Raw genomic sequence first — 24,722 nt, 5'->3', positions numbered from 1 at the left:
AATTTACTAGCTCAGTGCCCCCATTGTAGTGGGGACTGAGTTCATAGATTTAACATGTTTTTCCTTTTATCCATTCCGTGATCTTCAAAACTGGGGAAAAACCTCTTCAACCTTCCAACTCCAAATATTTAGCTGGACCTGCTTATGCTTTGCACTTTCGAGTTAAATATTATTCCTCAGAACCGAACAACCTGCGTGAAGAGTTTACAAGGTAGGACAAAATGCAGAACAAGATCCCCCTAGTGGCACTTGTGTGGCTCATAATGTACGGGTCTTCTCAGTTATGGATCTGCCTCTCCTCTCTGTTGTCTTTATATTTCGTAGCGAGAGTTATTAGCACTTTGCTCATTCTTAATCTCTATGTTCTGTTGGAAAGCCACACTTTGTTTAATTTGACCTTGTCTTAGTGACTAGAATTGAGAAGATTCATTTCCTTGTCATGGTTTTATCTTGGTGGACCTTAGATAAGTTGATCAGCTGCTGTGTGTTTGGGGCGCTTTGTTTTGCCCTGTTGCAAAGAGCGAAGGCAGGTATTAGGTGAGCGTGCCTCAGTTTGAAATTGCCATCTTTTTTAAAAACATTTTAAGGGACAGCAGAATGTTCCCATGATTGTTATAATATCAAAGTTGTTAGAATCCCTTCATGCTACCTTTCAACCCCACTGTGTTTCTTTTATGGTGTGCCTGCCCAGGTCTGTCTCTGAGACTTCAGAAACAATGTAGATGCACAAGAGACTTAAATAACTTTTAAGCTTGGAGTTTTCCTCCAGCCATATTTTCTATCAATGAGATTCTCCACCTGGCCTGCTGCTGTTTTTGATGCCCTAGATGCCCCCTGTCACCTGTGATGGACAGTAGAGGTTGGAGACATGTAGGTCCTTGGTAGTGCCCACTAGCTTGGAGATGACCACCAATAACACTTAAAGACTGACTGCTTATCACCATTTCCCCCCTCTTGCTGGGCTTCTGTAGTTAGGTTTTCCTGGAAGAATTGGAAATTGTTGAGTACACAAGATGGTATCCTGATTTCCTAAGTAGGATTCAGTGGTGGTTTAGCACCTGTCAGGGAGCAGCAACTTTCTGGCATGTACTAGAACCTTTAGCTCTCCCCCCTATTTGATTTCTGAGGCACCCACATTCTCCTATATCCATTTCACATAGTGATTGTCTGCATTGTTTTCAAAGTTCAAGCAAATTATACCACTGTTCCTCTTCAGAGTCCTTTATGAAACATGCTGCTTCTAGCTGCCTTCAGAACCAGTGACTCTTAACAGTTGTGTGAGTCAAAAACACCTGGGAAACTTTTGAACAAATCAGATTCCTGGGCCCACTCTTGCACGTCAGATTCTGATTCTGTAGCCATGGAGTGGAGCGTGGGCAGCTTTGGTTTGTAAAGAGCACTCCAAGTGATTCTGGTGCCCCATAACCTCCTAGTAAAAGACCTAGTAAAAAAATTAAGCCAGAACACTTAATTTTTTTTTTTTTTACTTACACGACCGCCCCCCTCCTGCTTATGTTATTTGCTGCCTCCCCACCCTCTATTTTTATTACCCTATAACGAGATACAGTCCAATTCCAGAATTTTTGTTTCTTGCGTGTGTGTATGTGGGTGCATTTTGTTTTTTAAAAGGCAGAGTCTGCAGTGAAACTGCTTCAAAAAAAAAAAAAAAAAGAAGCCTCAAGCAGTTGCTAACTAAGATCAGCTGTAAACATTTTGATAAAATCAACTGCAACCTTTCTGGAATCTGCTGGTGGGACTGGCTAAGGGCCAGGTTCCAGGTCTCCACCCTGCCAGTTTGATTGGACATGTTGCATGCCTGTGTGCTGAGCTCTGTGTGCCCTGATTGGCTCTTTGGGGGGGAGGGGGATGAAGGGACCCGTCATTGGACCTTGCAGTGTTCCATGTTCCATCCTCCGAGTATCTTGCACATTCCCTACACACACTCACCTTTCTAGCTAGGCCCTGGAATCCTTCCTGGAGATTCATGAAGAGATACTTTCACCAAAATTCTCATTTGATTTGGACTCCCTTTTTACAATGCAAAATTCTAGTTGGCATGCGTGGATGGGCTCTGTGATGGGACTTGGAGGATTGGAAGTGGCCGGGAAAGATTATCCTCTGTTGACTTTTGTATATGTTTGTCAGGTACCTGTTTGTTTTACAACTCAGGCATGACATTCTTTCAGGAAAGTAAGTATGTTTTTGTTCTAACTCCTATCCCAGAATAGATCATAGTATCTTTCTAAATAATTCACTGTTGTTTTTTTAACTCTCCAACCCTTGTTCCCTTTTCAAAATTCAAAAAAAGTACACCAGGCATTGTAAAGTGAGTCTAATACTTGTATCACTGTCATCATCATCTTATTTTAAATGATTACTCTATGGCTTGAAGCATTTCCAAGAGCATTTAATATCTTAAGTGATGTGTATTTGGGGATAATTCTTTCCCTGATCACATCATTGCCCCATTCATAATGGCTTTTGTCATATTTGCAAGATACTTTGTTAGTATGTATACACTTATAAGAATTTGGGTAGTCAAAAAGCCTCATTCATCCCCATCTGCATTTAAGTAACATTGTAAAGAGGGCATGTTCTGATTCTGATAGAAAGAGGTTTAGACATCTCATCTCATTTCCTTTCCCCCCTCTTAAAAATGCTTTTAAAATACTAGGCCTCAGACTATACAATGATTGTGGAGCAGGAGAAGCATTGGCACTGAAGTGGTTGATTTTGAGTGCAGTATTTATTTTAAAGATAAGAGATTTCAACAGTATTAACTTGTACAGTTGTGTCATTTCTCTACCTGTGTATTGAATATTTTCTCTGACATGAAAAACTAAGACTATACTGAGTCTAATAAACAACACCAGATATTATCAACAAGAACGTGCTTTGATTTTGAATATAATCTGAAGGAAACTTAAAATGTGATTTCTGAATTTGCAAACTCTCAGTAGAATATGTGCTAAGAAAATCTTAGTGGGACGTACACCATAGAACAAGTAGATTGTACAGTGTATACATTTGCCTTATTCAACCATGCAATACAGATCTTTGGTGTGCATATTATGAGTGAGTGCGTGTTTATTTTTATCACTCTCTCCATACTGTGCTCCTCATACTAAAGCCCTCTTAAATCTAATAATTATAATTGTCTTCAGTTTGGAAAAATAGTAATGGCAACACTGTGCATTTGTACAGTACTTTACAGTTTTTTTTTGCACTTCAGCCTGATTGATCACCCTTCAAAGCAGAATGGTGTTCTGGTCTCAGCACCACCTCCTACGAGTTTGATGATATTGGGCTGGATGCTTTGACATTCAATCCCTCATCTCTGAAATGGGGGATGGGAGAACACCAGCCACATCTATCCTGGGGGTTTACCAAATAGATACATGAAATATGTGTATATGTGAAGCTATGAAGTGCTGTACCGATGTTTGTCATTATTATTTTTCTAACTGTGTTTGTAATATGAAAGTTTGAACGAGATCCCTGGATTTGTAGTAATACACTTCTGTGACTTTGTCTCGGTTACACTTATTAGGATGCTTGACTGTGTGCAGCTGTCCTGGCAGTATGCGATATTGTGTCTGTCTGTTTATTTTTAACACTATGACCTGGTTTTGAGAAAGATTTAAGACAGCTTGGAAAGATGCACGTGCTATTTCAAGATAAAATAAGTCTAAAAATAATTAAGCAAGAAGAGGCTTTCACTCTATTTCCCAAACATCCCCAGTCTTGCCAAATTCAGTAAAATTGCCCACAGGGTTAATATAAACTATACCTGGGTGATTTTACCATATGATGAGAACTGACTTTGGGAACTATGTAGTGTAAGTCAACTTGTTTGCGTTCTTTAATGTGGACAGCAAAAAAACAGAAACCACCAAGAACAAAAATCACTATCTAAATATCACTACCTTTTGAAAAATGATGTATGACATTTTGTGAAGTTATGAGTATTAAAGTTCATATTTACAATTAATTTCTTTTCTTTCAAGATTGAAATGCCCCTATGAAACAGCTGTGGAATTAGCTGCTCTCTGTCTACAAGGTACATTATTCTTTAGTGGTAATTAGCATTTTAATGTTACTGCTTTCATTTCCACAAATGAGAGTCTGTGTGTCCCAGGGACAGTGCTCTGCTTTGGGGGTATCATGGAGATAACACTGTCTTCGTCCCCATGTAGCTTGCAGCCCCATGGGGAAGGCAGGCCACAGAGTCCAGTGCCACTCCTTCTGGGACAGAGGCTGGCGGGAGGCTTGGAAGAGGGGGAATGAGTAGATGAAAAGGAGCAAGGGAACCAAGCCACAGGCAGCAAAGTGCAGAGAGGAAGCAGCGGTTACACAGGGCCTGAGAGTGAAGGTCTAGAAGCTGGATGGGTGCATGACTTTGGACTCTATTGAAAGCACCCAGACAGTCTGCACTGGTTCCTTTGAAGGTTCCTAAGAGGCAGCCGGCCCAGTCAGATGTACCTTTTTTTAGAAAGGCCCCCCTCCAGACACCGAGAAGAAACTGGAGCAAGCCCAGGACTTGGTGTAGCTGAAAGAGAGGTGAAAGCAAACAACTGACCAGGGCAGGGGGCTAAACACCACCTCTCCCCTCCAAAAAAAAGGCAGTGGCAGGATGGGGTGGCATTGGCCAGTGGCCGGTCTGCGAGGGTTTGGTTGCGAGATGCTGGTGGGACCTCCAGCAGCTGTGTCAGTGTGCAAAAGGCTCCAACAGAGAAGCCAGGCCTGAAGCACTGACGGGGAGGCAACTGAATGATCAGAGGCTTGTCTGCATGACGATCAGCATTGAGGCTTCCATCTGAGGCACTGATGGAATTCAGTTTAAATGCACAGGGAACACTTACTAAAATCTACAGCTCTGAGTAAGAGGATACTGATATTTGGGGCACCCTCGGAACGTCATGGTGCCTCAGACACAGTGCAGATGTGTTCACTACCCTCATTGATACCGATGGGTTATGAATCATGATGTAGTCATTTGTCATTGCGAATTATTTTTAATACTTTAAGATTCAATTTCCCACTTTTCTGTTTACCAGTTTTTAAAAGTAAAGTCTTTCCAAATTATAAAATTAATTCATATTCTAGAATATCCGGACAGCAACATAAAATGAGATGAGTAGAAGGAAAGAAATAACCCACTGTCCTGCCAGCCACCAGTGTCGGAATTTTGAGTAGAATTTCTAAGAGGACATACACAGTTTCTAATATTATTTTCTACTTGATATTTTTAGTGGACATTTTTATCATAGAGATGATATTTAATGACTGCAGGACACTCCCTTACCTGACACTTCCTTTCCTTTGTCACTTTTTAGTTTCTGTCCTCTGCTGGGGCTCAGTAAGTACAGAATGAATTGAATGAAGTTGGGGAGGCCCCCTAAGGACCGCTTGAAGGGAGATGTCCACCCATGATGTCTGAGGTCGTGAGTGGTAGAGATGACAGTATTGTCATCTGGAGCCACCTGTGCCAAACACAGTGCTAAGTGCCTTGCAGGCATATTTTCTGGTACAATGACAGTCCTTATGGCCAGAGCCATAAGACTGTGCAGTGGCATGGGGAACATGGAGATGGACTCTCCATCTGGCAGGCAGAGCTGTCACCACCTTGCCCAGTAGTATCCACTCTAGAGTGTAGGAATCACCAGGAGGTTAACCATCAGGTTTGGAAGCCCAGCAGCTGTCAGGATGTGGTTAACGGATGGAAGCATCTTTGTCATACCCGAGGCCATCAGTCCACCATAGAGGTTTCTTCATAAGTCTGTTGGTGAAATATGCAGCTTATAAGTTGTCCTGAATGATTGGAACATGAGGCACATAAGTCACTGTCTGTCCTCCTGCACCCTATGGGATGAAGACATCACCACACTCGAAGTCCAAGCCTCTAGTAGAAGCATGAACTGTGCCCCAGAGCCAGAACAGACAGGAACATCATCAGCTGTCTGGGAGCCCTCCTTGGAGGAATTACCCATTTGAGTTGGAACCACATTTGTGTAATTTAAGATGAAGTCATTATGCTACAAATGAAAAGTATAAAGATCTAGACACACAAATGGGGAAGTTCTTGTGACTTTGTCCCCCATGTGTGTCCCCCACACCCACTCTCCTTCCTGTCAGTAAATGTATAACCTACTTTTCCAGTTCAGCCACAACAGAGCCAACTTGTCTCAGACTGTAACGAGGGCCAGCAGATCTGTGGGTTTGAATGAAATGAATGGTTGTATTTCTTGCTGTGCTAAAGCCTTGAGGACACGCTTGCTATGATAGTCCTGGAGTTAATGGTGCCTCCAGAATCATAATGCAGTGGTCCTACTTGGGTGGAGGCTGTACTCGTTTGGAATCTAAATTGATGATAGATTTAAAAAATTAGGCAAAAAGAAAAGCAGGGAGGAGGGGACATTATTTATTATCTGCCCTTTTATCCTTATACAGTTCCCCTCTAGGGTAAGGCAGCCGAGAAGCAGAGCAGTCAAATGACTTACCCAAGGTCACACAGGTAGTCTGCGACAGAGTTGGGATCCCAGCACCTTCTATAGCTACAGAATCTGCACCTGGCTGCAGAGTCTGTAGACTGAATGAAGTGTCAAGTGTTGCTAAGAGGTTCTTGGAAGGCAGGCACACACCTCAGAATAGGTGTACCAGACCTCACTCACGCCTATTTTAGTCATGTAATGGTGAGGAGGCGTGGCGTGAACCCAGCAGGGAAACTTGCCGTTGTCTGACTTCCTCCTCTTGTGCCAGGTGATGTTAGTTGTGGTGTCCAGACATGCCACTGCATTCTGGACTCCGTAACCTTGTCAGGTCCCTAGTTCCAGGTGAGAGGGGGCCTCCCTGTTGTAGGAGCCCAACCCTCACCTTCTCTGGATAAATATTTCCTGAGCAGAGTCTTCATTTGTGACTTTGCCCAAGGTACCAAGCTACAGCACACCCTGACCCAGACTACCCTGGGGTGCCCTCTGCTTCAGAGTTGCAGGTGAGGGGCTCAGTCAGAGGAGACCTTCAGCAGATGCTTACTCTGCATCAGACACTGTCTCCGGTCCTCCTGCCACTGAGCTTTGTTATAAGACATCCTCTGCAAGTCCCCTGGAGGCCCTCCCTGGAGTGGTGGACTCTGGGACTGCTGTACTCTGTTGCCCCATTCAGGCTGGTGTGGGTGATGGGAAGGGCTGCAGGGTGGTAATGAGTCGCTATCACAGGAGGTGGGCAGGCAGGTGCCAGCTACTCAGTCAGTGTGATTTGTCTGCTAAGTGGTGGTTTCACAGTATGTTCCCCAGTTCAACCACACCATTGTCATTGGGAAGCTTGTTAGAAATGCAAAATCAGGGCCTCCCCGGTGGCGCAGCGGTTGAGCGCTGGGTTGCGAAGCTGCCTGCGGCCTCTGCGGCGCCGGTTCGATCCCCGGCTGCTCCCCGGCCAGCGGAGGAGGATCCCACATGGTGCGCAGACCTCTCCTGCCACCCGCTGCTCCCCTCAGCAGTGTACTTCGGTCCTTCTGCCTGCTCTGCTCCCCACTCTGGCTCTGGTGAATTCTCTCACCCTCCCGCGCTTCTGACTATACCCAGTGCATGTATAAACAAAACAAACAAACAAATATAATAAATAAATAAATAAAAACATGCCTCTATAAAAAAAAAAACTATAAAAAAAAAAAAAGAAATGCAAAATCATACCTGATTCAATATGGAATCAGACTCTCTAGGGATGGCATCCATCCCATGTGCATTGTAATGAGCCCCTTCAGGTGATTCCAAGATACACTCAAGTTCAAAGCCACAGTGCTTCTCAAAATAAAGTGTGCACCAATCACCGGGCATCTTATGAAAAGGCAGGTTTTGCTTGGGTAGGTCTGGTGGAGCTTGAGACTCTGCATTGTGAGCAGGTGAGGCTGATGCTGTAGCCTGTGGAGCCCCCTTCATGTAGCCAGGTGCAGGCCTACCTGCACTCTGTTAGATGCACTCTGTGGGCTACTGTGTTTTTACACCAGCAAAAAAGACTACAACTCACTGAAGGCTCTAATTTTGGTTAGCATTTTTTTAGCAACAAAATATTTTTAATTAAGATAGGTGCGTTGTTTTATTTTTTTCTTTTAGACATAATGCTGGTACACACTTAATAGATTAAAGTATAAGGTAGACAGAACTTTTACATGCAGTGGGAAAACAAACACTTGGTGTGACTCGCTTTATTGCAGTGTTGAGAAACCAAACCCACAGTATCTGAGGTGTGCCTGTGTTAGAGCATTTCTTTTCCTTCTGGAATCTACATCCTAAGCTGCAGGGGTGGCATGGGGAGCAGCAGGAGTAGATTTTCTTATCTCTGTCATCAGGTTCTCCATTCTGGGGGGGAATTAGCCATCCCTGGGATGGGTAGCCCCTCTGGGGCTTTTCCTGGGCCCCCCAACATGGCAGCTCCCCTTTCCACCACTGGCTCCCTCCCAGACCTGTCTGAGTTGTTGCACTTGCTCCTGTAGACCCCTCCCCACTTCCTCCCTGGACCTCTTGCTTTTCCTGTGTCCCTCCCAACTTCCCCCCCACCCCCCCGAATTCTGCCTGTCCTGAATTCTCCACGGGTCCCCTCCAGCATTGCCGACTCTGAAGTGCTGCTCAGACCTACCCTTAATGAGAGCCTCGTTAATGGATGTTTCTGGGCTGGTCCTCATTCCTTATAATTGCCTTTTATTGCAAATTCAGGCTGTACCTCTTCACAGGGGATAAAGTAATGGGACCTCCCTGGGTAGGAGAAATCTTCAGGAGAAACAGAGTAATAACTAAGATGGCAGTGTATTGCCCGATGGGGAGGGCATTTGAATGGTTCCGAGTATTCATGTGGGTACCTAGTGGGAGATCCGTCCTCCTGAGTTGTACATCAGGGGGTACCTATGCTTTATGATCATGCAAAATGCCTTTGGACCTGGCTGCAGCAATAACCAAAAACATTCAATGTCTCCTATTTTCCTTCCTTTTATGAAACTTTCAGCGGAGCTTGGGGAGTGCGAGCTTCCAGAACACACGCCAGAGCTTGTGTCTGAGTTTCGGTTCATTCCAAATCAGACAGAAGCAATGGAATTTGATATCTTCCAGAGATGGAAAGAGTGCAGGTACCGTGATGCTACCCTCTAGCATCCTGATGTATTTACTCTGTACTGTGTAAGCATTTGTCAGACTTTTATCTGCTGGTTGAATTGCTCTATTGATGACTGTAAAATTGCTGCTTCAACTCTTCACTTCTCTCCTGCTTCAGTCCTATATTTCCCAATTCTCACGTGACATCTCTCTTTCCCAAGATGTCCAGTAAGAGCCAGCTGTACTCCTGTTTCTCTCTCTGCTTTACCAACTCTGGTCCTGATGTGCCCCATTGCTGCGGGGACACCCCTGCTGTCCTGGCTCCCTAGAGAAAGCCAGCGTGCTGCCTTCACACCTTCCCACACAACTGTATCTCTGCCCATTCCCTGAATCTTCTAGAACAAACCCTTTAGAAATCTGCCCACTTGTCTCTTAGAGACACTGGTATTTGAAACTATGTGTGGTATATACAATGTGATACTTCAGGCATGTGGTCACTACAGCTAAATCCAACCCTGTCCTGTATCCCCTAGTTTCCCTCTTCTGAAGTTGACAAGTCTAACAGTCTGGACCAATGCCAGTTTCCTCACTTCCTGCCCCTCTTCACCCTACACTTCCAAGTCCCTCCTGGACTCAGAGACTTAGCATGGCTTCTGATGGTCTGCAGTCGTTTGGAAGGACATAGGACTTTTGTGAAAATGCAGACAGACCTTAGGCACCCTTATGTCTCATTGAAACAGCTTAGAAATGTGTGACTGTAGAGTCATCTTGCCCCACTCCCTACACACACACGTGCACACACACACACCTTTGTGCTCTCCTCCCTGCAGAAGCCACTGTCACCCTTCAGGGCTTAGCCTTGCAGCCTTTATCCTTTGCACATGCTCATCAGCGCACCAAAAACGGCTGTTTCCTTAAGTGTTCATGTGATAGGCACTGCTCTGATCAGTCCATCGCAGTTTATTCTTGGAGTCTGTTCATGTTACTATAAGTCAGTGTCCCTTACTCTTTAATGGCCGCCTGCCATCGTGGCGTGGCCGCCCCTCAGGAGTCCGCGGTGTGCGAGTTGCAGTTTACATGTATTTCCATTGGTTTTTCTAAGGGGAAAGAGCCCTGCCCAGGCGGAACTCTCCTATCTGAATAAAGCGAAGTGGCTGGAAATGTATGGGGTAGACATGCACGTTGTCAGGGTAAGAACTGTGTGCGTCTAAGCGCTTGGGTTTTACTGTGACTGAAAAAAAATGTGTGAACGGTGTGTGAACAAAGTAACGTGGTGAGGAAACTGTTTTGCATTGTGACACCTGTTAGAACCTCTACCGACTGTCACTTCGTTTATTTGTAGGGAAGAGATGGCTGTGAATATTCTCTTGGACTGACCCCGACAGGCATATTAATCTTTGAAGGAGCTAACAAAATAGGCTTATTCTTTTGGTAATTTAGTTTTGTCTAATATTAAAAATGTCTTTTCCTATTTTTGTGGTGGAATTATATGTGATGAATGATCATTGAGGGATATTTGCAACACCCAGATTCATTGGAAAGACACCATTACTGCTGTGTTTGTGGGTGTGTGACAATGGCAGTCAAACTTCTGGATAATCACATTTAAATGGATGGTTTCTTTAGCAAATCTAAGCTTAAAAAGTAGAAAGGAAAATGCTGTTTGGTGTGGAGTTTTGCTGCAGATTATACTTTTAAAACATTTTCTCTCTGCCCAGGCCTAAAATTACCAAAATGGATTTTAAAAAAAGCAAATTGACACTCGTGGTGGTGGAGGATGATGATCAGGTAGGGCTGGCTCCCGTCTCCCCCCTCCTCGCTGTGAGTAGTCCTCCCTCAAGATCGCAGACACCCATTTAAACGCGAGCCCTGTGCTTCCTCTTTCAGGGGCGAGAGCAGGAGCACACGTTTGTGTTCCGGTTAGACAGTGCCCGGACCTGCAAGCACCTCTGGAAATGCGCTGTTGAGCATCACTCGTTCTTCCGACTGCGGACGCCGGGAAATAGCAAATCCAACAGATCAGACTTTATCCGCTTGGGGTCTCGCTTCAGATTCAGGTAAGCATCATTTTTTGAAGCAACGGTGTGTTCAAAGGAGGTCAGGAGAGACGTTTTGGTGAAGGGAGCATTAGATTTGTGCACAGAGACTTGAGTTATACATCTGGCTCTTGATGGTTCTTAAGATCTGACCAATAGTTGAGTCAGTCCTCTGGCCTCCATATCCTCGTTGATAAAATGGGACTAATAATAAGAAATGTATTAGTAGCTGGCATTTTCCTGGAGTTATGCTAATACAGTAGACAATGGCCCTAGGTGCCTTCTTAGCTTAATTAATATCAAACATACTTTAAAGGTAGTTTCTCAGTCTCACTGACCACGTGTCGAGTGCGCAGTGCATTTAAGGCCGATGGCTACTGCGGTGGGCAGTGCAGAGACAAGGACATTTGGCACCATGCAGACAGCTGCTGTCAACCACACCCACTAGAACTTCTGTACAAACCGGTAATCCTCCCAATCCTCACAGTAAATGTATTAAGATAAGTCCTCCTCTTATCCCATTTTGCAGATAAGGAAAGTAGGACCAGGGGGTTAGGTCATGTGCCTCAGTCACAGACAGTAAGTGATGGAGCTGAGCATCCCCAGGCAGGCAGTCTGGCTCTTATATCTAACCACGACCCGTTGGTTTGCACATACCAATGGCCATAGCTCTGGTGACAGTTAAGAACGACAGTTAAGAACAACAGTTAAGAACTATGTGCATCTGTGACCCAAGGTTGACTAAGCAAATATTTGAAACTGAAAAGACCAGAATTTATTCTGACCTGTTTTTAATTATGAGTCCACAAACCATGTCTCTCAAAGTTTATGAGACCTCCCTGGCTGCTTGTTAAAAAATGAGGACCTATGACCTCATCTAAAACCTTTGTAATTGGAATCTGTGGGTGCTCACATATGCATGTATGAATGACGCCGGAGAACGTGCGTTTCAAATGCTCTCCTAAGGTTGATTTCTAAAGTGTACTTACAGGTTGGAGAGTTGCTGTTGCCAAGATCAAAAACTTCACATAGTTTCATAACCTCAGCCCACACATGGCATGTCCTTGAACCTTGTGTAAAATGCCAAAAGATGTGCTCATTTCAAATTTATCTCCTGTCAGGGAAATGTCTGTGCATTTGTGTTGAAAGAATTATTTTGTTTAAATGTATTTTTTTACATTTTAAAGGTTAAAAAAATGGGGAGTGGGATTCAAGTCGTTTTGGAGAAAGAATCAATTCAAATGTTAGAACTACAAAGGTTAGCAGAGACTTTGCTGACATTGCTCCAGTTGAAGTGACTGGGGCAGACTATGGGGTGGATGCTAAGGCAGGCTTTCCTGTCCTGGGAGTAAGTCCCCCAGACATGCTCTCTGAGAAGGGGAAAGAGGTGGGGAGTTTGGAGATGAGGTTGTCCCTTGGATATACAAAGAGCAGGTGGCATGTGGCTCCTTTTTGCTGATAAATCATAAATCAAGAGGGATTAATGAAGCAGTGATAGCTTAGACCAACATAACATGCCTCCTGGGTGTCAAGTTGGTTGAAACCAAGAAAACCTTGGTGAAAGAAGTAATGCTTCCCTTGGTATAGTAAGGGAAGCCAAGGTTTAGTTAAGTGGTCATTGATAACTGTCTTTTAAAAGCATTTAATATCTATGCAGTGTGTTTTATGAAAGGTTATTTTATGTGTGAATCAATGTTCTTTTATTCAAATGTTCCAAGTACTCAGCCCTGCTGGGTTTGTGCAGCTAGGTGGCTGGTACCTAAATTGCAGGTTTTGTCCTTAAGTGGAAATATCTGCCCCTATAATACAGCCTGGATTCCACAAAGGTGGTTTTATTTCCAAACGGGAGGCTAAATTTAGTGTGTCTTTACCAAACAAGTTCAAGATAGATTGAAATTTACATTGGCGCTCATGGAAATAAAAGTTCACTTCTGGATATACATAATGTACTGATACTCTGATATTGGTAACATGCAATAAAATATTTGTTTTCCAGTGGGCGGACAGAATATCAGGCTACACATGGCTCCAGATTAAGAAGAACCAGCACCTTTGAGAGGAAGCCTAGCAAACGCTATCCATCCCGGAGACATTCGACCTTCAAAGGTGGTGTGTTTTTTCATTCTGCCTTGGAATTTTACATTGTGGTTTGGTTGGTTGAGGCCCATGAAACTTGGTAAAATAGTTTTGGAAGAACTTTGTACTGTTTCTGCTCTGTCTGCCTGAAGCTTTTGAAAAAACCCGGTGGGATTCTCTTGATGAGAATCAGACCGCTTCTGCCATCCTGCTGTCTTTAGTCTTTTTTCCATTGGATGTGCTTATTCTGCTCCTTTTCCACATTTCTTTTCTTGTGCCTCTTTGCTGCTCTTGGACCTGGGACCTCAAGAATATCATAGGTAAACACTTCTTGCCTGTGGAAGACGATACTGTGTCTTAGAGAGAAAAACAGCCTCGTCTCTCTTCCATCTTGCAATTTCAATTGGGGGCTCATGAAAACCAGAATTCAGACTGCATGAGAGCAGTTCCAGAACTAGTACTTACTTGACTCAGCAGCTCAGACACACCTTGCCCTTGAATTTAGCCAGGCCCTAGGATGCTTGCCTCTCCCCTGTCTTTCTAGACCCGTTGGTGTGACTGTCACAGAAGGGGATGGGTATCCTCTGGCTTGACCCATGGGGTGGCTTTAGAGCTCTTCCAGACTCCAGGTTCTGTGATTCTCTTTCACTTTCTTCCTGGTCTGTATCCTCTTTCTCTTTTATATTACTGACATCCTTTCCAGCCAGAGTTCTGGCATCTTCATGAAGTTTTTAATGATTTTTCTATACTTTTTCAAACAAAGTGGAGTCTAGGTAAATAAGCTCTCCCTCTTTGCATGGCCCTTTCCACCCAGCACACCCCTGCCCCTGGCGGAAGTGTCTGCCCAGAGCCCAGCACAGTTTCATCCTTGGATTTCAGCCTTTGTTATCTGATGCTGTGTTTCACACGTCTCTGTGTGTCAAGACTCTGTCACTCCTTGCTGCATCCTGGAGCTCCTGGCCCTGGGCACTCTCTCAGCTTGCGGAGGGAATTGCAGGGCTGGGCCCAGAGGAAAACAATTCACTTTTCCTCTAGAAAGGAGAAGTAGTCAAGGTGAAGATCGCCTCCTGGGGTTGGGGCTCTGCTGATATCACAGACATCTCTTTCCTGGGCATCTCCTGGTGAAAGTGCTAACGCTCTCTAAGATGTCATGCTCTCTAAGATGTCATACTTCTGTTTTTTTCCTTTAAAGCAAGCAACGCGGTGATAGCAGCTCAGCTCTGGTAAGTGCCCCTGGGCTCCGGCAATGGCTATTTAATTGTTACACTCTCAATGTTGACTGTTTCCTTAATACAATTAAGTCATAGAGTGAGTCACCTGATAGTTTTTTGTTTTTTTTTTTTTCCTTTCTGCTACCTGGCTATACCATCCTTTTGGCTTTCAGCAAGCACACAATAGAATGTTCCAAGGCAGTTTGTTTTTTTGGAAAACACAGCTGCTTTGTTTGAGTAGCTTTGTGCTTTGTTTATTATAACAGGGGTGATAAAGGTGATAGGAATGTGTGCAGCACACCTGCTCGTAGCGTTGCAGGCAGTGATGGGAAAGACAGACCATGTTCTTGAGCAAAACCACACGAGAGCAAATGCTGGATTTGCTCAGTGATGAGCTGGTTTAATAGGCAGACAATGTAGAAGAACTTCATTAAACACCTTTATTGAAATTCTTGCAGGAAAAAAAAGCTCATCACAAAGCTGAAACTCTAGCACAGGAGTCAGAGACCTTTCTGTGAAGTGCTATTTAGTAAATGTTTTAGGCTCAGGTGGCTGCACTGTCTTTTTCATGACTACTCAGCTCTGACTTTGGAGCATGAAAAATGCCATAAAACTGTACATAAATGAATGAGCAGGATTTGTGCCCGTAAAACTTTATTCACAACTGCAGGTGGGCCAGGTTTAGACCAAGGAATATAGTTTGCCAGCCTCCTCCTGGGCACAGGTGTTCTTGAACTTTCCTGTGTGTTGGAATCCCTTGCTGAGCTCTGCAGTGTCTTCCCATCAGCCAGACCACACCCTGGGTAATTTCTGAGGTGGAGCCCAGCTATTGGTAGTTTTTAAGGCCCCCACGTGATCACAGTGTGCACCAGGTGAGAACCGCTGTCTTACCTTGAACGTGTCTCTCATTTTACTGCAATAGCTGTTTACTTATGTGAGTTTTGACCTATTAGGTAGACACCTCTCATGCTATTTTGTCAACTCTTGTGTCCAAACTCCAGCCACTGACCAGACATCCCAGGCACAGTCTCACAGCTGTGCCATGCACTTGGCAGAACTTAGCATGGGGTGGCACAGGGAGCTGACGTCCTGGTTAGGGCTGAGCTCTGGCTGAGTCGTCACCACCTCACCCCAGCCTTCTCTAATCCAGTTCTGGGGCATACCTTTTCCCTTTGTGGCCTCCTTTTTTTCTCATTTGAAAACAAGGAGGTGACCAGTATCCCTCTAAACCTCTGATTTTTACCTCCCAGAAGAAACCTGACCTAGAGATCTAACATAGACAACTGGCCAAGTGGAGCTGCTCTGAATGTGGCGAGTGGGGAGGGCAGGGTCAGTGCCTGTGCTGCTCCTTCTCCTCCTTCCGTCCCAGGCAGCCCAAAACACCTGCCCGCACCCCACCATTCTAGAAAACATAACCCTTGTTTCACACAAGTAGAAGCTCAATTTCTAATTCCAAACTATGGGAAAAGCATCTGACTTGTCATGGGTTCTGTTCTCAGTATCTCATGAAGGGGCTCCAGGGCCCAGCTAAGCACCCCTGCCCCTTCTGCCTCCCCACCCAGGGTGAGAGAAGGTTGCAGTGTTTTGCAAGCTATAGGACTGTAGACTTGCCATGTTTCTAGGAGCCCTGAGGCAGGGCATGCTAAAAGTATTTGCACCTTTCTCAGCAGCTCAGCAGGTCTTGCTTTAATTCTCAGAGGCTTGTGAGTTGTAACATTTCTTTCCTTTGCTCTCCACGAAAATGATTGTTTTGTTTGTTTTTCTCTAATAAAATTACATTTTCTGCTTAGCGTCTAGTGGAGATTATATATATTGGGAACCAAAACAAACTGAAAAAAAAAAAATCTCCACCAAAAAAAAAAAAAAAAGAAAGAAAGAAATCAGTAAATACACCCTTTAGGAACAAATGAGCTAATAACCACTGTTCGCAGCTGTTCAATTGCTGTTCACAGCCCGAGGGATCCCAGGGTGAGTAGGATTGCTATGGGAGGCAGGGATGAAATTGTGCTCTGGGGTACAGAGGTGATACCAGAAAAATAGCACCTTGCAGAACATTTAACCTTCTTGATGAAATCCTGCCCCAGGGGATCCTGGCTGGGAGCCTAGCTCTCAGCACTGGCCCTGTCTGAAAAATGGAACACCAGGCCAGTTAGACCCCAAGCAAGACTGAGAACAATGATAGGCTTCCCTCCCTTTGTTGAAGAAGAAATAAATCTGATTTCAAGCACACACCCTGGCAATGCAGCCCAGCAATCGTGTTTGTTTTGGTTTTCCTGGCAAATGCCAGACTCATGTAGTAAACCCACCGTGTTTTATACCCACCTTCTCCAACCATATATTTGTTTTTATCATAGTAGATACATTTAAGATTCAGTCAAAACAGGATTGTGCATGAGGACCCCAGAACCTTTTCCCTGGCTCTGAGAAAGCCAGCTTGGCTTAGCGAAGAGAATGTAGGTTTGGGGTGAGTAGCGGTCTCCCAGCCCTGGAGGTGCTGCCGACAACCCGGGCAACCCTGAGCAGCCCAGGCAACCCTGAGCAGTTTCTTTACTTCCCTGCAGTTTCCTAACTTCTCTGTTAGGCAACTGTTCCTTTATCTGTAAGACGAGGTGGTAACACTTACTGACCTCAGAACCTTGATGTGTGGATTAAATAGTAACAGATGTGCAGTTCCCAGTCTGGGGCCTTGCTTGGGACCAGCACTCCTGATCGGTCGCCAGCCCACCGCAGCCCAGCCTATGGAGGCTGGAGACCTCCCTCCTGCTGGGGCTGCTTGGTGCTTTGGGCCACGGAGCCATTCCAGTGCAGGCCTGGAGTGGCAGCTGAAATTCTTGGTTTGCCCGACTGAAATGACCTTTCTTTTGCTACTACCATGACATCAGAAACCAGAATGTGCAATGTTACTGACATATTTGTATATGTGAGCTCTGAATCGATGAAGGAAATTTGCCGTTGGTTTCCCTAGTTATATATTCATTAAGCAGCTAATGACCAAAAAAAAGTAGTATTCATGAAAATTTCTAGTCACACTTGGAGTTAGTTTATGATTGCTAAAGAAATCTGTAATAATCTGTTATATTACAATTACAATTTTTCTTTTCTTTTTTTTTCCTTAGTGCTAAAACAAATCCTGAAATTCATAATTACCAGGTGAGATACTGCGTCTAAAGATTTTTATGTAATACTTCATAAAGTTTATAAATGTAATACTTCTTAAAGTTTATAAAGTTTTCCATGTTGAACAGTTATTACCAGATTTTGAAGAAGTCATTACATTACATGTTTGTACATGATTTTTTTTTTTTTTTTGGTAAATAGTAAGGAGATCTCCCTTCCCTATTCCCCCAACCCCCACTCCTGCTTCCTCTTGGTCATCTGAGCTGCCTGTTTTACTTATCAGCTGGCAAGCAGCAGAGACATATGTTTAAGTTTCTGGGTGGTCAAGCACAACCTCATAGGAGCACTCAAGTGAAGCAGTTTTTTGGTCAAAGCCCAGAGAACATGAGGCACTGGAGAGGCATTGAGAGGCTGGAGTGCCTCAGGCACCTGTTTGGAAAGTGCTGCATCCTTCATTCCCCTTTGTGGGGATTACAGTGCCCATGGGAATGACAGACGTGTTGAGAAATCCTGTAAGAATGACGCATTTTATATTTGAAAATCTGGTGTTTCCCAAAATCATCGTGGATAACCCCCCTCCCACTGAAAAAAAAAGCAACAACTAGCTAGTCTTCCCCCCTTTTTAGGGGGTGTCTCCAGTTAACATCTGTGCAGCAGTGGTTTGTAGCACCTCCTTTGTAAAAGCCTCGTGCTGGACCTGTTGCTACAGAAGCAGCCTGGATGTGTTTCCAGGTTCTACTGTCTCAAAGCTGCCAGCTAGGGCCCACACCGTGCCTGCCTGTCCACCCTCCCCAGTGGAGCTCTCGCTGGCTACTCACAGCTCTCTGCAACTTGACTCCAGCTTGCTTTCTGACATTTCTCATCACTCCTCATCACAGATCATGTGTTTGACTCTCAGAGGATTGCACAGGTGATACCTCATGCTTTTCTTTGTACTGCTCTGTCATCCGTATTCTTCTGCCTGGAACTCCTTCACCTCCTGCCTGTACATTATAATAACCTCAGAGTCCACCGCGTAGGCCACCTCTTCCCAAGGGCCTTCTCTGATCCTCTACATTGGCAGTCACTGGTACCGGGGTTCTCACCCCTCTGAACATTGAAACCATCTGAGGAGCTTTAGCAGGGCCACCCCTGCTGAGAAGCACCCCAGACTGATTGAATCAGAATCAGAAGCACCCCAGACTGATTGAATCAGAAAGTGTGGGGGCAGGATCTGGGTGTCAGCGTGTCTAAGATGGTTCTCATGAGCAGCCAGGCGGGGGAGCCCTAGTGCCCTGGCCCTCCCTGCCTTGTTGGCGTTTGTTTGTGCTTGGCGGTGGCATCTGTGTTTGATGACCTCCTAGCCGGGGGTCAGTGCACTTGCTCTGGGAAGGTATGAGGGACTTGGCTCTTGCAGGTTTCTGTGCCCCATCACTGGCTGATTTTGAGTGTCACAAGTAATGGAGCTCCCCCATAGCATGCACTGTGGAGCTCATTCTCGTTGGTCTCGCTCTTGGTCCTCCTTTGCTACAGATAGTAATTCCTGCGATGGGGCTGTATGCTGTCTTTCCAGGGTCTCCACATTATGTTTCAGAAGGATCTTGTGATAGCATCTTCCATTCATGAAAGGAATGGAATCTGTGTTCCCAGCGTGCAAAACCTGGACCATGACTTCTGAGTTTTCGGAAAACTTACAAAGTGCTCTTGACCTGAGACCAGATCTCCTCATCTCCTTGCCTTCTCTAGTTTCTTGAATCTTATTAATTTACAGATTGGTGGGTGGGGTTTTTTGGTTTTGTCTTTCATTTTTTTGGTTTTGTTTTTTCAGGCATTTTCAGGTTTGAGTTGAGTGCCTGGAATGTTGTGGAGGAAGGGAGAGTCGTTGACAGGTGGTTACTGCTTGAAAGAAAAAATAAAAACATCAAAGCAGTCCTAGCTGGACGCTCCCCCACCCTCTCCCTGCCAGCCTTGAGGTGTGTTCTCCCTGTACATTCTCTGCTCAGAGTGAATCTTGAGGCGAGTGTTGAAGTCATATCTGTGAAAACCGTTACCTGGACACTGTTCTCTTGGCAACTCAGGCAACCCTGGGTCCTCTGCAGTTTAGAGGTTCTTTCTTTGTGACTCTCAAGATTTGGGAGTAAATTGACTAGGAAGAGAACATTTTAAGAAATGGCCTGATTAGCATCTGAGTGCTGAGAGAGATTTCCAGGAGGCTGGTATCGCCACCTTTGTGTTATTCTGAGCTCAGCGAGATTAGCCAACTGCAAAGGATGAATTGCTGTGTTCTCCACGAAGACACTGTTGGCATCTGGGGAAGACAGTTCTTCATTGTTTGGGACTATCCCTAGAGTTACAGGACGTTTAGTTTCCCTCTTCTTTGCCCAGTTGTCATAGGTAACCCTCCAGTCATTGAGGATGCAGAAATGCACATGTCCCCAGCTGCTCACTGTTACATCCCAGTTGTGAGCCATGTGAGTTAACATTATTAGAATATTCCTTGGTAGCTATAGTGTGAATAAATTACCAAGGACGCTTCTGAAATTTCCTTCTTCTAGATCTTTATGGATAAGATTCTCACCTTTCTCTGATGAATCTTGAAATGGTTGTGTCTGAAGGTTAGTTGTACAATGAAAGGTCTACTATATTCTGGGATATTCTCTATTGTTGAAAACCAGTCAACAGGCCCTTAATTTTGGGCCTCGTTGTGTGACCAAAACATCTGCAACAATTCAGCTTTGGGCAGATCATCTGAACTCTTGAGTTTCTGTATCCTTTAAGAGAGAAATGTGAAGAGACTGCATCTGGGCATTCTAAAACCCCAGGTCATCTCCTAAATTCTGCTACTGGGACATTTTCTCCAGTTTCCTTTTTTTCTACAACATGTCCCTTTGGGGTCTGTACAGTGAGCTTGCTGACAGACAATTATGAAGGAGAGAGGCCACTGGAATACAGAATATGCAAGGAGGGCATCTCAGGTCCCCGAAACTGAATGAACAGAATTGCTGAGAATTTTCCATAACAAGAGAGCTGCCTCCTACCTATTAACGTAAGCAGCAGGGGAGGGAAAGGAAAGCGTGGAAATAATTAAAAGAGTAATGGGTGGCAAGGCTGTCCTAACAAATGTCAGGAGAGCCTAATTTGCCCAGTAGAAAGTTTAGCCTTGAGGCGCCCCAAGGCTTCTGGCAGCGTCTAGGTCCGCTGCCCTCTGCAGGCCTGAAGTGGAAAGACAGCCCTTACCCAGCCAGGCCCATCTCATTTTGTGAGTCACCCCTGGGGATCTATTTTCTCATCTTAAAAAGGCCATCTTCCTTCCACTTTATTCTGATAAATAGTACTCTGGATGGTTTGGTTTGTGGTTTTTTTTTTTTTTTTTGGGGGGGGGAAGGGTTGGGGAGGAGAGGGTTTGTATTTTGTTTTGGATCACACTTGAGAAAATTATTTTTATTGCTTAAACAATGGAGGAAAATAAAAAGTTCACCCATAACCCTGCTACCGCCTGGGCCTCACTGACCAGTCCTTTATCTGTGTGCAGACATCACTGTCAGGGGTGGTGGGTTGTCGTTTTTAGAAATTGTTTCGGAAGAAACTACTGACCATCCTCCTGGTCTTTCTGGCACCTTCCATCTGTTCCCTCAGATGAGTACTGCCTGTCCTGGGTGCTCTTAGGGACCTTTCAAGGCAGACACTTTCATCTTTCCTCTGAGGGCGACTGCACAAACCCCAGCCTTTGTAAGGGAAATGTGATCCTCCTGGGAAACGCTCGCTCCCCCTCCCGGCCAGGGGTAGTCTGCAGCCACTTTCACAGACCCCTGGCCATAGGTGGAGGCCAGTGAAAGGGAAAGTAAATGAATGAAAACCATTGAAACCAAAGGTCATGGAATAATGGAGTTTGGTGTTTTATTTCTAGCCTCAGTATCATCCCACTGTCCACCCCAGCCAGCCTCGGTGGCATCCTCACTCTCCAAATGTAAGGTAAGTGCCTGAGCTCCAAGACCTGAACTTTCTCCAGAAAAGCCCACATTTTACTGAACTGTAAATGGAGATTCTGCTTTAGAAACAACTGTTAAGAGTTACCTTGTTGTGGCAGAAATCAGCAAGTGGCAGAGCAAACGAAGCCAGAGATGAGACTGGCTTTAGCAGAGGGATGCTTTGTGGAATGAAAATGAATTGGTTTTTTTGGTTGGGTTTTTTTTGTTTGTTTGTTTGTTTATTTTTAGTCATTGTAGCCTCAGATGCTTTTGGTTAATTTTGTGTTTGAAATGTTGCTTAAAATGTTATCCTCTCCTGAGAATTCATTGACTAAAAATGTGACCAAAACTTGGGGATTTTTGTTGTGGATTTTTTTGAAAAGATTTTTCTCAGAGGGGAGAGGGAGTTTGCTTCCTGTGGCAGTGAGTCTCTTTTTTCTAAACCCAGGGATTGGTCAACTTTTTCTGTAAAGGGCCAGATAATCAACATTTTCAGCTTTGTAGTCTCTGTCACAACTACTCAGCTCTGCCATTGTAGTAGAAAACAGCCCCAGACAATGCAGGAGTGAATGGCCATGGCGTGGCTGTGTGCCAGTGCAACTTACTTAGGAAGAGATGGTGGGCCCTGTGTACCCATCTCTTCCCTAGCCAGCCCCAATCCTTCCTAAGTAGTCTGGCATTTGCCTTGCTGTTCCTAGCTAGGCTTGAGAGTTCTTTCTTTCTTTTTTAGAGAGAGTTCTTTTAATGCTAGCTTTGTAAAGGCAAATTTCCTTTTAAGATCTGAATTTTAGATCAGTCTTAATTGGTGTTTATGTGTGAAGCTCTTTCAGAAACATAGTTGGTGAATTCAGCTTGCATTAAGTTATTTCTTGGTGAGGTTGCTGGCATTCCTCCTTGAGAATGGAGTGATGGAAACAAATCCCTTTCAAGTAAAGTAAATGAGATCAATTAGTTCTCAATAGTTCTTACCCAGTTTCTTGGGGATCTCGAAGAACAGTAGTGTAGATTTGTCATAAACAATGGATCGTTTGGACTTTTTAAAGCAAGTTAGTCTAGTGGAGTAACAATTCTAAGTGTTTCTGTGTTGCAGAGGCAGTTTTCCAGACGTAAGAAACGAGAGGTTTACAGAGACTCTATTTTTATCAACCTGATTTTTTACAAAAGTTTACACTTCTTCCTGCGTATTTTGTCATATTAGTTCTTTCTGAGGCATGACCCAGCCTTTCCTAGGGGATTCTGAGGAAGACTGGAACAGTGTTCCCACCTGGCAGCCTGTATACCACCTGGTGCTATTAATGCTGATTCTCAGCCCCACCCCAGACCTACTGACCAGAATCCTCGGGGACAGCACAGCTTTTCACCAGGCTCTCTAGAGTTAGGGAAGCACCATCCAGAGAGCCCCGGACCTCAGCAAATGCTACCTTTGGCATTCACATGTGCTACCCTGAGGGGTCCCCGGTAACAGAGCCCTTTTACCTCCACCCCACTTCCCCACACTGACTTGAACACCAGCCACTCCTTAAGATAGGACTGCTCTCGACTTGGAACTGCATAGATGATGGCAACTGAATGTCAAAAATACTTTTAAGTAGAAAAGGCACGTGTTTCCATTTGTGAGCATCCCTGGGCACACAGCTCATGGTTTCCCCATCCCATTGCCTTTGCGCTGTGTTGTTTCACTCACATTTCTGCATTTTCTTCCATTCCCCCCACTAACCATTCACTCTACAAACAAAACAGGCCATCCTTTCAGGATGACAGGCCACATTGGAAAGCGTCGGCCAGTGGAGAGGACGGCCATTTCGATTATGTCCACGACCAGAACCAGAAGAACTTAGGAGGCGTGCATGGTATAATGTACCGAGATAAACTCATGACTGCACTTTGAGAGACCGAAGCATCTCACTTCCATTCACCACTATAGTTTCCTTACATTCCATGAAGTGTCTTGACATCGCATGGATGTGCGTGTAAAGGTGTCTGTGAGGACTAGTTCTGAAGGTATTTTCAGTGTCCATGTAAATATTTGAAAATAACCACAGCAGCTATTCATAATTGACTGTTGAGTGCATCCTTAATAAAATGAAGGTAGTTAAAGGCTCAGGAATCATTTTCATATTCTGATTTTAAAATTGGAGTTAAAGTCTGTGTGTACCCTTTTGCTCTGTTCCTGACATTTCTTTGTTATTTAACGAATGGGACCAAATAAAACCAAAACAACTTGGAGAGCTACTAGGTGGATCGTTCCACGCAGTGCCGTGTGGACTGACACAGCTGGAATCCAGCCCCTGCACTGCTGGGCATGACCTTACACAACCCTGTCCCTTCGGGCAACCTCGTATTCCCACCTGGACAGAGTAGGTTGGACTAAATGATCGCCAAGGTCTTTTCCTACTCTAAAATTCTGTGATTTGTTAAAATTTAATATTTTCGGGCCAGAAACCTCTCATTTGAACTAAATTTCTCACGGAAAAACCGCCCTCTCCCCTTCTCTAACACAGGCTGACCATTTTCAGAAGCTAAATAAAGTCTTTAACTGTTATGTACATACTGGGAGACTTTAAATTTCAGATCTTAAAGCAGTTTAGCACTTTGATGTTTAGCGATTTTACTAATCATAAATTGCATAGCATCCATTTTGATAGAATTTGCTGCTCGAATTCAAGAATAATTTCTTAATGTCTTCACAATTGGTGCTGCTAACTTGGTGATGTCAGAAGATGTGATTATGAATATACGCTGTCAGAATTTGTAGAATTTGAGGTTTGGTTTTTAGCTTAGACTTTACTCTTTTAAACAGCGACATGCAATCTGAAATGGGTTTATGGCTCAAATCAAAGCATATGAGATTTTCATGAAGTCGTGCCAAAGTGTCCTGTAGCATAGGAGAGGAGAGGGGCGTTGCACAATTTTCGTGCAGAACCGGAAATCAACCTGTTGTCTTTTAGGGTAGAACTCATCCCACAGTATTTATTCCCCCCCTCCCATTTCAAACCATGAGTCAAGCCTTTTTCTTTTCATAGATGGGACTGAGATATTTTTCTTTAGTGTTTTTGTGAAATCAATTCTGACACCTTTTTTATATAGGTAATCATCATTTGGCCCATTTTAGGCCTCCTTTTAAAATGTATGCTAGAACTGGAGAGATAGATAGATATTCTTGGTTACTCAAAAATGTATCCAGAAGGAGGGATTCAGCTGCACACCCTGCCAAGTGAAGTTGGTGACCTATAAGCCCCCAAGGTACTTGTTTAC

The 24,722-nt window shown here is 44.4% G+C and overlaps 1 protein-coding gene across 5 annotated transcripts in view; it reads left to right on the top strand.

Annotated features, from left to right (window-relative positions):
* EPB41L4B (erythrocyte membrane protein band 4.1 like 4B) overlaps positions 1-24,722 on the top strand; it is a gene marked incomplete at both ends in the record, with an annotated part of 124,772 nt that overhangs the window by 43,848 nt on the left and 56,202 nt on the right. For 3 of the 5 annotated variants that reach the window (XM_084236142.1, XM_084236140.1, XM_084236141.1), the window contains 12 exons: positions 133-211; positions 2,146-2,190; positions 4,008-4,060; positions 8,995-9,115; positions 10,183-10,270; positions 10,423-10,511; positions 10,799-10,868; positions 10,968-11,137; positions 13,113-13,222; positions 14,385-14,415; positions 17,520-17,553; positions 21,407-21,471. In XM_084236142.1, the coding sequence (XP_084092268.1) occupies positions 133-211; positions 2,146-2,190; positions 4,008-4,060; positions 8,995-9,115; positions 10,183-10,270; positions 10,423-10,511; positions 10,799-10,868; positions 10,968-11,137; positions 13,113-13,222; positions 14,385-14,415; positions 17,520-17,553; positions 21,407-21,471 (955 nt within the window). Of the gene's footprint in view, positions 1-132; positions 212-2,145; positions 2,191-4,007; positions 4,061-8,994; positions 9,116-10,182; positions 10,271-10,422; positions 10,512-10,798; positions 10,869-10,967; positions 11,138-13,112; positions 13,223-14,384; positions 14,416-17,519; positions 17,554-21,406; positions 21,472-23,180; positions 23,356-24,722 lie in introns of those variants that run through there. The other 2 variants (XM_084236144.1, XM_084236143.1) reach the window with 2 other exon arrangements.

The sequence above is a fragment of the Talpa europaea genome (genome assembly GCF_964194135.1).
Source record: "Talpa europaea genome assembly, chromosome: 7".
NCBI classification, from domain to species: domain Eukaryota; kingdom Metazoa; phylum Chordata; class Mammalia; order Eulipotyphla; family Talpidae; genus Talpa; species Talpa europaea.
This window is presented reverse-complemented; position numbering and strand designations above follow the sequence as displayed.